The following is a 14,046-nucleotide window of genomic DNA, read 5'->3' on the forward strand; positions in this document are numbered from 1 at the left end:
TCACCGCCCTCATCAACGATTGGTTAGTCTTGCCGCCACTCAGCGCTCGGCCCCGTTGGATTGGCTGCAAGGTCAATGGGAGGCGGGAAAAGGAGCGGGGTGCCGTTACCCTAGCAACGAGGGACGCGGGGGTTGGCGGTGTTGGGGTCTGGGGCGGTTGCCGTGAGGAGGAGGCCAGGCCAACGGGGTCCTATGTTATTCTGCGTGACGTGGGGCTTTGTCTTCTGAGACCCGGCTACAAGGGGAAGGCAAGTCTGTATAACACCGTGCTGCAGGCTCTGAGCTGAGGTGCGTGCACCTCGGGCCCTTGGGGCTTCCGTCCCAACAAAGATGGGGCAAAGGGAGCGGCAGAGAGCTTGCTGGGAAGGCCTCTGCCCTCAGTGAGCCCTATGGAATCTAGAATGCCAACATGGAGCTATGAAATCCTGCTGCCATCAACCTCTGGGTATTGCAGCAGCTGCAGAGCCACATTTATGTGTTGTGTGCCAGAGCTCGTAGGCACTGCAGGACCTGAGCTGTGTCTGCAGCAGATAGCCATGGAGCAAAAGCATCCTTAGTTTAGATGCAGGAAGGAAAAAACAATTGCGTTCCTCCATACACGTGTTGATATGCGTTAGGTTTTGATCAAATTTAGTACTTAAAGAACCCGCTGTGCTTATTGAAGGGCAGCGTAGTAAAAAGGCTTTGTTCTTGCTGATCTGGTGCTTATTTTTCTATGCAGGTGAGGGGCGAGGATGGATGTGGATATTTCTTCAGTCTCCTCTTTGCAGTCTCTTGCCAAGCTGCTCAGCGATGCACGCGGGGATGATGACGATGATGATGACTTTGGCGTGAGTCTTTCATGTGACTTCTTCACAGCGTTTCACTGCCCGGCCTTCTTAGTTAAGGAGATGCAAACCTTGCTTTTCCCAGTGCAAGCAAAAAGGGAAATAAAACCTTAAAAAGTTTTGAAGTGGCCAAAACAACTAGGAGATATTTTTGGGTTTTATGGAGGAAGATGCCCCAGGAATATGAGGAGACCACAGAATGGGAGGGAGGTTTAGTTTTTTAGCCTGAAGGAAATGAGAGCGTGTGGCTGAAAGAGCCTTAGGTGCTTGGATTTCTTCTTGCTTTTCCCTGAAGTCTTTTAGGGGTGGGGGTAATTACAGTGATATGCAGCTTCTGAGTGAGGACTGAAATATCCAGCGGCAATGGAATGTATTAATTCTGTATCAGAAGAAGCATTGAAGATGCATGATTGATCACGGAAGTACAGTAAGTATATTGGGGACTGTGGAACGGGGAAGGGTGAGTAATCATTCCAAGACGAACGATCTAAATGATTAATGAGAGAAATATCTCTGCGTTCTTCTATATCAGTTCATCTCAGGACTGGAAGCAAATCACAGAAGAATGTCTCTTGCTCCTGCGACATGCAACTGCAGAGTTGTGTAGGCAGGGGTGGGCGCTGGGGAGAAGCAGCCCGCTCTGCTTTGCTCAGGAAGGGACACAGGTGCCACCAGTCACAACAGACAAGGCCACAGAGATTGCTCGAAACGCTGGCAAGCCTCTTAGGATTTCAGACAAGTTGCATTACGACACAGACAACAAAAACAGTGAATATCTGAGCTCCTCCATCAGCTCTCAAAGCAGGGCCAGCTGGCCGGCCCGGCAGCTGTGTGTGAGCAGTGGCCATGGGGGCACCTGGGGGAAAAGAGATGTCTCCTGGAGGTTCCTTTCAGCAGCTGGTAGATGTGGTCCTTCATGCTCCAGCTGCCCTTCAGCTCTTTAGTGCTGGCTTTCTGAAGCTGGCATTATCGCTGTGCGTCTTTGCAGCAAACATCCTGATTTTAAAGAGAATTTGTTTACATCTTAATAATAAAATGAATGACACTTCAGAGGCAGAAAGGGAAAATTGCTACAAGTTCTGTCAATTAAGCCTGAGTCAATCTGGGCAATTTGAGATCTTTGTTTGGATTTAATTTAATGTTCTGTGCATATGAGGCGCTTCTATCAAACCGAGGCATCTTCACACATATATAGAAATGCCTCACATTGGCCTATTAGCACTAAATTGATTCATGATTAGAGGAAAATGCTGTGTGCCTCGTATGATCTCTACTGTTAAAAGGAATTTGCACGTTGCACCCTTGGTTTCTTGCAGTATTTTCAGGGCAGGCAAGGCACGATGATTCTATCAAAATGCCATGGCAACGAATCTTCTAGATGCACTTCTGGCTGTAGCACTGCTGCTGGGGGTCCTGCCTGCACCCAGTGTGCCAGGGGTACTGTGCTTAGTGAGGGGGAGAGAGATTCCGTGCTTCAGTCGTGAAATGGTGGGGGGAGTTTTTGGCTCTAGCAGTGACCTCCGATAATGTGTTGTAATTACTGATGCAACAGTTACTGAGCTGTGGTCTGTGATAATTAATTGGAGTCTCGTTTGGGGTTTTTGCAGCCGTGCTGTTCTGACAGTGCCATGACTCCTGGTAGCATTGGACCAGTGAAGAAAGAGGCCACTGGTAAGGAGTGTTTGTGTATCTTAGCATTCAGTTGTGTGTTAACAGCCTACAACAGCTGCTGTAAGTTATCACAGATGGCTTACTCCAATAAGTGAGTGGACCTTTGAGATGGAAACGGCATTACATTTTTATAGTTACGCTAAAATTCTTGTTTTTCTGGAGACTTAACTGCAGAATATTACAGAGAGCTGCAGAAAAGGTAACTCTGGAGGGCAGCACCTCGAGTGGAGATGATAAACAGAGAGCAGAACGTGAGCTGGCAGGAGTCGTAAGCGGGCAGCAAAAAGCTCCATAGAGATACTCTCATGGAATTGTTACTGCCTAGAGCAAGCAAGGAGGGGAGGCTTCGAGGCAGGCACCTGGAAGGATCCTCATGGAGTAAAGTGCAGAGAACTGAGTCTGCACTTACACAGATGGAGGGTTGGGAAGTGTGCTGCGAAGCACAGATGTGTGCCATTATCCCCAGAGCTCTGAGAACACTTGGCATGAAAAATAAGCTTTGCTCAGGACTACCCTCGACAGACTGAGACCAGTTGTTCCATTTTCTTCTTTCTGCATCCCACTCTTTGTCTGGAAACCCTGGGCAACCTGACCACCTCCAGCCCCTGTTCTGCTGATGGACTTTCCTGGGTTGTCGGTACCTTATCTGGGCTGTGCTCAATCACTGATGGCTTTATATGTGAGGGAGAGATCCTTTTGTAAGTGACTCTGCTCACTTAAAGTCTCGTTCTCAGGGACATGGGGAAAGATGAATATTTCATCGTCCTCCACTCTAATCCTTTTGAAGCGCTAGATCTTGTATGCCTGAAAGGACAATTTCCTTGACATAGAGGTTGGGTAAAAGAGATTTAAGGGAAAGGAATAGGAAATGTCCTCCCTCTGCAAATTCTGATCCTTGTGATATTGAAGGGAATGGGATCATTAACTACAATTTATTTTGTTTTTTTTAATGAAGAAGTTTTTTTTTCCAAAGTCTGGAAAAGGGAAAGTTTTCAGCAAACCTAGAGAAAGAGGCATTCTCTAAAACGGGGGATTTTCCTTGTCGCTTACAGATACTTTACAACTGAAACCTGAAAGCAACAAAACTATTTGGAACACAGAAGAGGTCCCGGAAGGATCCGAATTTGACGACACCTGGGATCCTAGAGAGCAGCCGGAGTAAGTGATCGGAGATGGCGTGCTTGGGTTTTACGTGGTTTTATTGGGAAGATGGCTTGCACAACTTCCACGTGAGCGCAACACAGCGTTGTGCAGAGCGTGCCATGAAAGGCTGACAGGAGGACAGCAGCACTGCAAGTAAAGCAACAGGCAGGGAGGGATTGTCACTTCTCCCTTGGAAACCTTCTGATCTCGTAACAGAAAGGTAGAGCTGATTTCTCTTGTCACAAGGCTATTTGCAGCGTCAGATGCTTGTACAAAATGAGATGAGGAGGGGAAGCAGACCAGCAAAATGATTTAGTGGCTCTGAAGCACGCCACGCTGGTGTGAAATACCTGGTTCTTCCTGCTGCAGCTGGAGCGCGTTCCCTTTTCATGCTCAGATTCATAAAGCACTCAAACTTACGTTTATTTCAAAGAATTAAGCGCTTCAGAGACAAACTACTACCATAGGAAGGAAGGCCTCATGCAGGCAGTTTTAAATCTTTTTATTCAGCCGTAGCTTCCCAAGGGACAGCCTTAAAAGGGACAACCTTAAAACAGTCTTTTCCCTTGTGCTTGTAGAAGTACAGCGTTTCAGAAGTAGGCAAGCACGTTCGTTATGTCGCAATGTGTGGAGGTCAGGAAGCCTTCAGGGTCGAGTCATTTGCAGAGCAGGGTTTGAACTGATCATCATTGCGATCCGACGCGCTGCCCTGCGGCACTGGATGCCGGAGCAGATGGGCTGAAGTCTGTGGAGCTGCACATCTCATGCCATCGTTGTCCACAGCCCTCGTTGTTTCCCTGCGTGTCATTCGTATCACCGATTTCTTTTTCAATCTCCTGATATAAAAAAAACTGGACCAGACGAACTCCCATACTACGGCGTACTTGTTCCTGAAACTATCCCTGGTGCGTGGGCACCACGGGAGCTTTATTTCCTGCTCTTTGTGAGCCTTCCCTCCCTCCCTGCTGGGTGTGATGCAGCCTTTCTCCAGCCTCCAGCCATTCTGTCCCGCGTTGCACAGATGAGACGAGAGTATAAATCTTTGTAACAGTTCACCAAATTAAATCGTAGGGAAAGGCCCAAAAGGAAAACAGATGGTTAGAGGTGCATCCAGACACATTTCTCATTGACTTAGGAATTATTACATATGCACACGAGCGCTGGAGATGTGAAACATACTTTCCGTACACTTCTTTTTTTCCAACAGCTTCGAGAAGAGGCTCCATTTATTTTGCTCAATTTAGGAGGAGTAATATGTTCTAAATGCAATCTTTCAGTTTGCATTCCCTCATTCATTAACTATCAAGAGCAAAGGAACATGTGATTCTAGGTTTCGCGGGGTTCTAAATTATACAAATTGATTTGGAGGGGAATAAAATTAACGTTGGCCAAATGCAAAACAATTAAAATGAGGCAAGATAACAGAGGCACTTCTGGGCTGCAGGAATAGGCTGCGTGACAGAACGTGTAATTGACAGCACCCTTTTCCAAGTCTTTTCCCAAGAGTCCGTGCTTTGGCTCCTTGCTGAGGATCACATTCACTCAGAATGCCTTTTCTGCTCCACGATCCTGCAAATGCTGGTTAGTGAAGCAGAGACAGCACAGCAGTTACCTAGGAAGGTGGAATGAATGCTTGTGTTCTAGCAAACTGTCACGGCTCTGGACAGAAATCCAGCGTAGATGGCTTGAAGACTTGAAGGGAGACTGAAAAGTGGGAGAGAGTGTGATAATGACACTCATAGTCGTACAAAGATTGATGGTCCTCTGAGAAATACAATTTCCTTTAGTCTCCTGGCCCGTGTCTGGTACGAGGCAACTACTTTTTCTGTTTCAGGTATGAGATTTTATTCAAACAGCAGGTGGGAACGGAGGACGTCTTCTTTGGGATGAGCAGGAAAGACCCTTCCACAGCCTGCTGTGAAGACATGGTGGTGAGCTGACCCTGTGTTTGCTATCCCTTCCCCGTGCCCTTTCTCTGCACGTTTGTCTTCAGTCTTGCCCTCTTCTTCATTGAATCATCATAGAATGGCCTGGGTTGAAATGCTGCACAGCCACCTTCAGCCTCATCCCTCCGGTGGGATTTTTTTTTTGTAGTTATCCAAGCATTTGCAAATTATATCTGCTCTCGCTGACCCGAGGAACTCATGTGCGTCTCCTCAAGGATCTTGTGTACTGAAGAGAAACTGTGCAATGTGCCTCAGGGGTAGACTAGAGGGAAATGAAAGCAGCTCTGAAACGAGGTTTCGCCTTGGACACGCTTTTGGGATGGGGAGAGTCTGGGAAGGAGATGACTTTCATCTGCCTACATTTGTTACAAAGCGTGTGAGTTAGCAGGATGCTGGAGTATTGACAGCCTAACAGATCCTGTCCTGTTATGATGTGATCAAAGTCCTCCCTGCTCTCTTAATTTAACGACTGGTACGATCACTGTGCAATTTTTGGAGCTGCCTTTTCCAACCTCCATATCTAATCACAGCTTTACCTCTGCCCACCATTTCAGATTAAAATCAAGCTGCCAGAGACGAAGTTCTCAGACATCACCTTAGACATCCAGGACAAGGTTCTGGACCTCCGAACTCCCCAAAAGTAAGTGAAACAGTGCAGTGCTTCCATAGGAAAGCTTAACCCTCTGCCCCACGCTGAATTCCTGCAGAGTGGGGTGTGGGAAGATTTCACACATAAATGTAGCCTCCTGCTAGCATCCATCAGTTCAAGATGCACACCGTGGATTAAGGCCAAAACCAATTCTCTGCCTAGTGGACTAACTGCGGAAAAGTCGCCTTTCTCACAGACAAAAAGAGTCTGAATTAGTTTCCCCTTGCAGAAATTTAACCTAAAGACACAGCACTGCTGGAAGGATGTTTGGGAGTGCTAGCTCTGAAACAGGAAAGGCAAGAAGAGTAATTGTCCAGCTTATGACTTGCATAACCTGAAGTTAGTGGAAGAGGTAGCTTGGTGCAATGCTGCAGGTGTAGCAAATCCCCCGCTTCCATTTTCTTCTGCAATTTTGTCTTTTTGGTGACTCAGATCTGCCATTATCTTAGTATCCAGCTGTCTCAAGTCACAAGCCTTGCAAATAAAAAGTTTGCTGTAAATCTGACGGTTGCTTGGGTACAGCCTGAGCCAGTGCTGTTTTGCAAATGTAAGTAAGTGCAAATCTGCTCAGTACGAAAGAAACAAATAAGATTTCAAGTTCTACGTACAAAAAAACCCAGTGTTCTCACAGATGCACGGGAGGGCTCAAAGGGAATTGTTTTCCACTGTGCAGTCCTGGGGCTAACTCTAATTTCATGGACTTTTCCACCTGCTCTCAGCTGGCTGCCTTCAGTAGGTGGAGTGCAAGTGTGTTTTGACTGTACCTTGGCTGTGGCTCCTACAACACAGATGAAAAGGTCTGGAACCCCAGTTTGAAGTAACCCCCATTTCCATGCTACCATGTTATCTTCTAGGGTATGTGTCTTTTCTGAAACTGGACTGTCCACAGTCTCTAATCCAGCTGTGCCAGTTACTTCTTGTTGCTACAGAATGCAAAGTCCTCCAGGTGCTTTCAAACTTTAGAGATTTTTTGGATTTTTGCCACCAGGAGAAGCATTATCAGTGCAGCTTCTCCTTCCTCTGCATTGTGTAGAAGCAAGAACAGTGCAGAGAGCTCCCAGTCCATCTCTGGAAGCTGTCGTAGCCACAGCCAAAAGAAAGGAAATGTAGGAAATGCTCCAGGGCCTGTATAGTTGTGTACCAGGTATTGCAGAACTGTATAACTTGTCATGGGAAGGATATACAGAACGGACTTTCCTTGATATACTGATTCTTGAATCACAAGGGTGGCTTTCAGTGCTCTCTCAATGGCTGATGGGGTTTGGGACATTAAAACTCACCGTGTGCTCTTTGGCAGGAAGCTACTGCTGCATCTCCCTTGCCCTGTGGACAGCAAGAAGGGGAAAGCTCGTTTTCTCTCGGAAGAGGAGCTCTTGGAAGTCACCTTAAGGATGACAAGGGATTTTGATTTCATCAATTTTGCCTGATAGAGAATTGGAGAAACTTTACAAAAGGTAATCTTCTGTAAATCTGAAGTCCTTTCAAAATCTAAGTGGTCGTGAGATTGGTCCCCTCTAACAGTCCAGGGGGACCATAAGGGACTAAATCCAGTAAGTCAGGAGGAAAAGAAGGTCTATTCCTTGCACCCACAGATCCTGTAAGCTGGGGCTGCCTGGCTCTTGAACTGCTCTGGTTAACGTTCTGCTTCCTTCAGTCTGATACAGGCTCTGAATCAGAACACAAGAGATGACAAATTCTGCAAACTGGGGAGAGCCTTTTTGTGGTGAGGGTCAATAAGCAGCACGATGAGGCTCTGACCAGCAGCTCTGGTTCCTAGTTACTGTCGGCAGACTTGCTGGTGAGGTTTGCTTGGCCTCCAATGCTGGCACTGAGGTCAGTTCAGAACCCACTCCAAAGCCCTGCAGGGATCCATAGCCACATCTCCGAGGCGTTCACCCCGGCAGAACAAGGCAGGCAGCTGTTGCTGGAGTGCTGAACAACTCAGCTCTTTGGAACAATTTTTGACAACGTATGGTTCAGCATCATCCGTTCACCTGCTGTCCCTCCAGCTATTCTTCTGATCTTTATTAATAAAAGAATACTCTCTAATGAACCATTCCATTTACCTTTCACTCTTCCTGCTCCGCGTTATACCCCCAGAGACTTCCTACAAGTGGAAGGAGTGGAATTTTGCATTGCAAAGTACCATTTTCATAAAGGGCTGAAGAGCAGCAGGAGCTTTTGTTTTGGCCTTCAGGTCTAATCTGGAGCGACGGAGATGGGGAACCAAGAGATTTCTCTTGCCACCTTCTGGGCAAATTCATTCACTTAGCACTGTTAATGGTGCAGGAAGCAAAGAGATCTGCTCGGCGATCAAAGAGGAGAGGACAAGCAGGCCTGCTACTTTGATGGGTCTTAATAAAATCTTTTAATCAATGGGAATATAAAATGGCTCGGGTCCTGGATTGGTCTGGCATAAAAATAAAACAAAATTGGCCAGCTAGGTTGTGGACGGTATCCATGCAGCTAAACTTAGGACAGGAAAGATGAATTCTCTGTGGTGGGTTGAAGACACTGATGGTGATTTTTTTTTTTTCAGATGTATTTTTGTCAATTGGAGTTTTCAGAGTTTCTTGTCTGTAATACACTTCCTTATAACTCTTGGATAAACCTGGATGGTGCTCTTATGCTTCAATCACTTACCCTAAAGTGGTTCCATTCCTTGGGTCGGAGTAATACTGCCCAATCTCTGCTTTGGTGTTAATGATCTGGAAAACAGTTATGACTCATCCTAAGCCATCGGGCACGCTGACAACACTCAGGGGCTACTCCAGTTTGTGTTTGAAGTTTCCATACATTGCATTTGAACAGCTCTCATTCCAACTCTACGAAGCCACGGGGAGGGGGACGATGCAGATGTAGGACGGGCTGAGCTCATTCCTCCTGGCTCAGTGCTGCGTGTGATTGCCAAGAAGTGACACCGAGGCTGCGTCTTGGAAGAAGCTCTCCTTGTGGTCCATGGGCAACGTGCTGCTGTGCTCTTCCGTTTGTGACGTCGGCTACAAGAAGTGGGGGCTTGGCCCTGTAGTTACACACGTGTGCACATAACGTTTGCCCAAGGGCATCCCAGAAGCCCACAGCAAAGAGGAAAGTCGAGCTCTGCTCTTCCCAGCCCTATCCCAGTCCTTGATCCACAAGATAGCGTTGTATCTACCTTTATATTTGACTTTCCTAAGCCTTAAATCAAGCTCTGTTTAATACGACATTAATGTTTGATACTGACAACGAAGGTGAGTTTGGCTCATTTTGTCTCTCTCCAGTGCTTCAGTCTTTATTTCGAATGGAAACGAGCATGTGCCACACTGGTATCCATGTCCTATTTTCTCCCCATACATTTTTAAACCTGTGTACATTTCATTTGCATTCAAGAGGCAAAAATCTCAGAGGTAAGTAAGTTTTATAAGAGTGTTGGCTGCTGAACAGGAAAGAGAAATATAAATTAGACTGGGGATGTGCACATTGCTGCACATCTGATGGGGCCTATTGCCATCACCCTATGGAGATGCTCACATTATTTTCCTCCTCTCAAGGAGACCGAGGCTGCCCTCAAACAGGTCTTGGTCTCGGTGGCTTTTTGGTGGCTTGGTTGTTTGCTGTGGGTTTTTGTGGTGGTGTGGGTTGTCCCAAGAAGCAGCTGGTCCAAGGGACTGGAATTTGGTGAGGTGCTGCCAGCTACAACACAGTTAACTTTCTTTGCAAATGCTTGGAGGCAATTCAGCTTTGCTGAACCAGCGCTGGCAGAACTCCTTTTGAAGGGGATACAAAAACCCCTTTGCCTCTGAACATCAAAGCTATTGCCTAAGTACCACTCCAACACCTGCAGGCATCTTAATTAATCAAAATTATGAGCCCAGTTAAACAACCCTGCCATTAAGCCCCAGCCATTAAGCATCATCAAGCTTTATTTGGTTCCCTAAGAAACATCTTGATTAAATGTATTGCAGTCAAGTAGAGGGTAGCGTAGCTGTGGAGATGAGATGGAGGCTGTTTATAGAAGTACCCCGATAAGCAACGTGTGGCATTGCCTTGTTGGCACCTTGTGTCCTCCAGTGGTGGTGGCAGAGCCATTGCTCCCACTGGGACTTGCTCCTGCACCTGAGCCACGGTGCTGCACTGAAGCGTGCATCCCAACTTGCTCTGTGTTTCACTTCCCATAGACTTCACGGTCACCTTTGAGATCCCAGCCCTGGAACAGCAGCACAGGCAGCACAGGAGCACCTCTGGTTTTGCAGTATTTCTCTCAACCCGATGAAGTGTTCGACTGCTTTGGCCTTTCTCAGCTCCAAGTCTCCTCTTCTCACTCTCATTTCTGGAGAGAAGATCTCAAGGATCTATGGGCGTGCTGATGCTGTCCACCCACACTCCTTGGGGACCAGCTCTCTTTAATCATTGGTCTCCATTGTGGATCCAGCAGCTCCTGGCCCACTCCTGGTGCTGCCCAGCACTTCAATCCGCGCTGTCTGGGCTTGGTGGTACCAGCACCCAGCAAAGGCTGCCCAGGCAGCCAGTCTGCGTTTGGCCACCTATCTCCTGCAGCTGCAACGGGGGGGAAAGAAACGCCTTCTGGAACATTCTTTCCCTACTGGAAAGCTGCATTAGAACGGGAGGGATAGGAATGGATAGAGCTGGTTTTGCTCAATGTTAAGGCGATGATGTAGGCAAGCCAGATGTTTCCCGGACATCTGGGATCTCTGACAGATGTAAGCGGCCGTGGCTGAGGTCGGAGGTGCTTTGAGCATTGGGTGGGCTCCACGTGTGCCCAGCAATGAGGAGCTGCTGTCCGGTGCTTGACACAGGCCCCAGCTGATGGATCTCAGTGAGGCAGCTGGGAGAGGTGCGATTTGTGTCGGTGCTAGGGCTGCCTGTACCGTGCCTGGGGGATTGGAGGAGTAACGGGGTGACGGCTTGGGGAGGGGGAGGCTCTGACAAGGTGAGAAAAGCTTCGGGCTCTGTTCTGGCTCAGGGCACTGCGAGGAGGTGTGAGTGTCAGCGGGATGCGTGGCTTTGGTCAGCGGCGACTGACAACGTTGTGCTCAGTGCTGAGAGGTCATGGGAGAGCACTGAGCATCTCACCCCGGCCCGGGTACCACCGTGTTGTGCTTTGCACTCGTGAGCCCAGCCTGGCCCCATGGCGGTGTGCCCTGCATAGGGGTAGAGCTCTGTGGGTCCTGTAGGGCTGGTAGATCTGCGCAGGCAGGAGCTCCTTGGGAAGGTGTGCGCTTACCCAGCTCCACTTCTCTGCTGGGGCTGTTCCCCCTCAAAGCATCACTGGGCAGCTCCACACCCCGCTTACGGACGAGTCTGTGAAAGAACAGCCCAACCCAGGTGGTCTTCCAGAATGTTTTGTCCCGTGGAAGCAGATGATCACTGGAAGGGGTAGAATTTGGCTGGAGCTGGGCAGGCCCCACATGCGGTGACTTAGGTGCTGGAGCTGGCTGTGGGATGTCTGGAGGGAAGCATCAGTGATGTGCATGGGAGCAGGCTGCCTCCTGCGCCGTGCCGTGCCGGCGGGGAGCTCTCCATCAAAGGTAACGGCTGCAGAGCTGCCTGCTGCAACCTCACAGCCTCTCCTGTCCCCGTTACCACGTTCAGGCTTCTGGAGGCAGCGGGATCGCAACGGCTTCTGTGGGCAAACGAGAAAGAGCTCTTCCTGTGGTGACCCCTCATTTCTCTCCTGCCCTTGGTCAGCCCCAGATGTCGTTATTCAAGGTCTGTGCTCTGCTCTGACCCACGCAGCGGCAGCATCGAGGGGTCTTCGTTCCACAGAGATGTCAGGGAGTTACGTGCTGCAAAAGCCGTACCTTGCATCTATTTTACAAACACGATCCCGCCCTGCCCTGCTCCTCGTTGAAAGAACTGAGGTGTCAGCACTGGGACCCTGGGGGTGCTGTGGGAGAAACCGGTGGAGCTGGAAGGTGGGGGGTGGTATCTCCAACTGGAAGGCAGCACCCAGCGTGGCTTCACACAGTGCTCAAGGGCACCCGCACCCAATGGAGGGACCCAGAGCAGACCCAGAGGGACCCATGGCCCTCTGATGGATGCTGATGGGTACCAGCTCTGTGCTCCCACCGTGTCAGCGTGGCAGAGGGGGGGTGTTACAGGATGGGGCTGGGGGGATGGTGCTGGAGCAGCAGCATGTGGCCAAGCACAGGGACCCTACACCACCGGTGGCTGCGTGCTCCGGGCCCCTCTTCTACCTCCGGTGATGGGGAAGGCCAAGAGAGGAGGATGGGCTCCCTGGGGGGGTGGTGGGGGCTAAGCATCCTGCAGAATGACTGCAGAATGGCAAAAATAGCTCCTTAAAAGCCTCCGAAGCGGAGCGATCCTAATGGCTGCTCCTGTCATCTCGGGCTCCGCGTCTCCCCCGTGTCGCTGCTGAGCGCTCGGTGCTCGGGATGCATTCAGCCCATTACGTCGCAGCGGTTATTTGAATTTCCCAGGCTGATTTCTGTGCTCGCTTCCACGTTCTCCGCCGTCACTTTTATGGGCTCCCTCAATCATCTCCCCCTCCGCGCCCATGTGTACACACGCGAGTGCCTCTCTGCATCCCTAACCTGCAGCCTCGTCCCTGTTTGAAAGATGTTCCTCTATCAGCACGATCTTCAGAGCATTGAATTGAACAGGGAATTGGATTTCTGCAGCCGCAGTATCTCAGCATCTCTCCCTCTGCACCCGCTCCGTTTCCCTGTGCGCTCTCCGGGCCGTCTCCGCCGTTCTGGCAGCGCTTCCATATTTCATTGCAGGCAGATCAGGTCTGCGGAGCTCAACCCCCCAAAGGCACTTTGGTACCGTGAGGTGCTGACCGGGGCTCTGTGGGGCTGTGCTGCAGTTTGCTGGCTGTGCCCGTGGCAAAACAGAGCGGGCAGGGGCTCATGGGGACCGAGGAGTCCCCCTGTGTCCCCTGCCGGTGCCATAAATCCAACTCCATTTTCATCACGGGTGTTCAGAGCCAAACCAAAAGGGCAAGAGATGCTTCATGTTGTTCCTTAGACTCCAGCTCTGTTAACAGCTCACCATCTCAGCACTGTGCTGCTGAGCCAGGACTCACCCTGAGGGCGGCTGGGGGCTCTGCCATTGACATCCGCGCTGTTATGGAGGGGATCCATCGCTCACGCTCGGTGGGAACGGGACCTCTCCTTCCCTCTGCCTGGAAACGCGGCCTCACCAAAGCACCCAGTGCTGCCCTCAGCTCCGATCCGCACATCCCAGAGGAGCACTGCTTTTGGAATCCTGGCCCGAGGTTTTCCGTCAGCGGAAATCCGGGCTAAGGCAAAAGCATCAAGAAACATGTGAGCCTCTGCAGACACCAGCTTGAACCGTCGCCTTTCAGCTTGGATATGCCGGCTCGTCATTTCATCAAATAACACCCAGAGTCACTGGTGCTAAAAGAGCAGGATCGGATTGCCTCCTTAGTTTTCCCAGTGCGTTGACTCGCTGCACTTGGCAGCATCTGCAGTCAAATCCATCTTCTCTTCCCCGGACAGGCGCTCTGTCACTGGAGGGGAAGGGAGAAATAAAAGCACACTGCAGGATGGCTCCAGCCTGTGCGTGCACCTGGGGTGGGCTGAGCACCTCCTGCTGTGTCCTGGCTGTGCGTTTCCCACTTATTCTAGCTGCTCCTGCACTCCAGCAGCCAAAATCCTGCTCCAGTTCCAAATTTTCAAGGGGACTGAGCTGCCTACAGAGATATCTGCCTGCTGTCCGTGCTGCTGCCTTCAGCCTCATTAAGCACCTCGGGGTCAGAGGGGCTGAGGTGACACGTGTGCCTCTCCTCTCCTCTCCTCTCCTCTCCTCTCCTCTCCTCTCCTCT

The 14,046-nt window shown here is 49.8% G+C and overlaps 1 protein-coding gene across 4 annotated transcripts; it reads left to right on the top strand.

The window, feature by feature from the left end:
- On the top strand, positions 96 to 9,480 carry PIH1D3 (PIH1 domain containing 3). Of its 4 annotated transcripts, none has more exons than XM_021405780.1 (8): positions 96 to 248; positions 722 to 830; positions 2,435 to 2,498; positions 3,551 to 3,656; positions 5,476 to 5,572; positions 6,142 to 6,227; positions 7,534 to 7,690; positions 8,776 to 9,480. In XM_021405780.1, exons 2-7 carry the CDS (start codon positions 735 to 737, stop codon positions 7,661 to 7,663), a joined length of 579 nt encoding a protein of 192 aa, XP_021261455.1. In that variant the 5' UTR covers positions 96 to 248; positions 722 to 734; the 3' UTR covers positions 7,664 to 7,690; positions 8,776 to 9,480. The 4 variants fall into 4 exon arrangements, with proteins under 4 accessions (XP_021261455.1, XP_021261457.1, XP_021261456.1 ...); XM_021405782.1 differs by lacking the exon at positions 8,776 to 9,480 and adding an exon at positions 8,434 to 8,673; XM_021405781.1 differs by lacking the exon at positions 8,776 to 9,480 and adding an exon at positions 7,891 to 8,290.

The sequence above is a fragment of the Numida meleagris genome, chromosome 8 (genome assembly GCF_002078875.1).
Source record: "Numida meleagris isolate 19003 breed g44 Domestic line chromosome 8, NumMel1.0, whole genome shotgun sequence".
Taxonomy (NCBI): Eukaryota; Metazoa; Chordata; class Aves; order Galliformes; family Numididae; genus Numida; species Numida meleagris.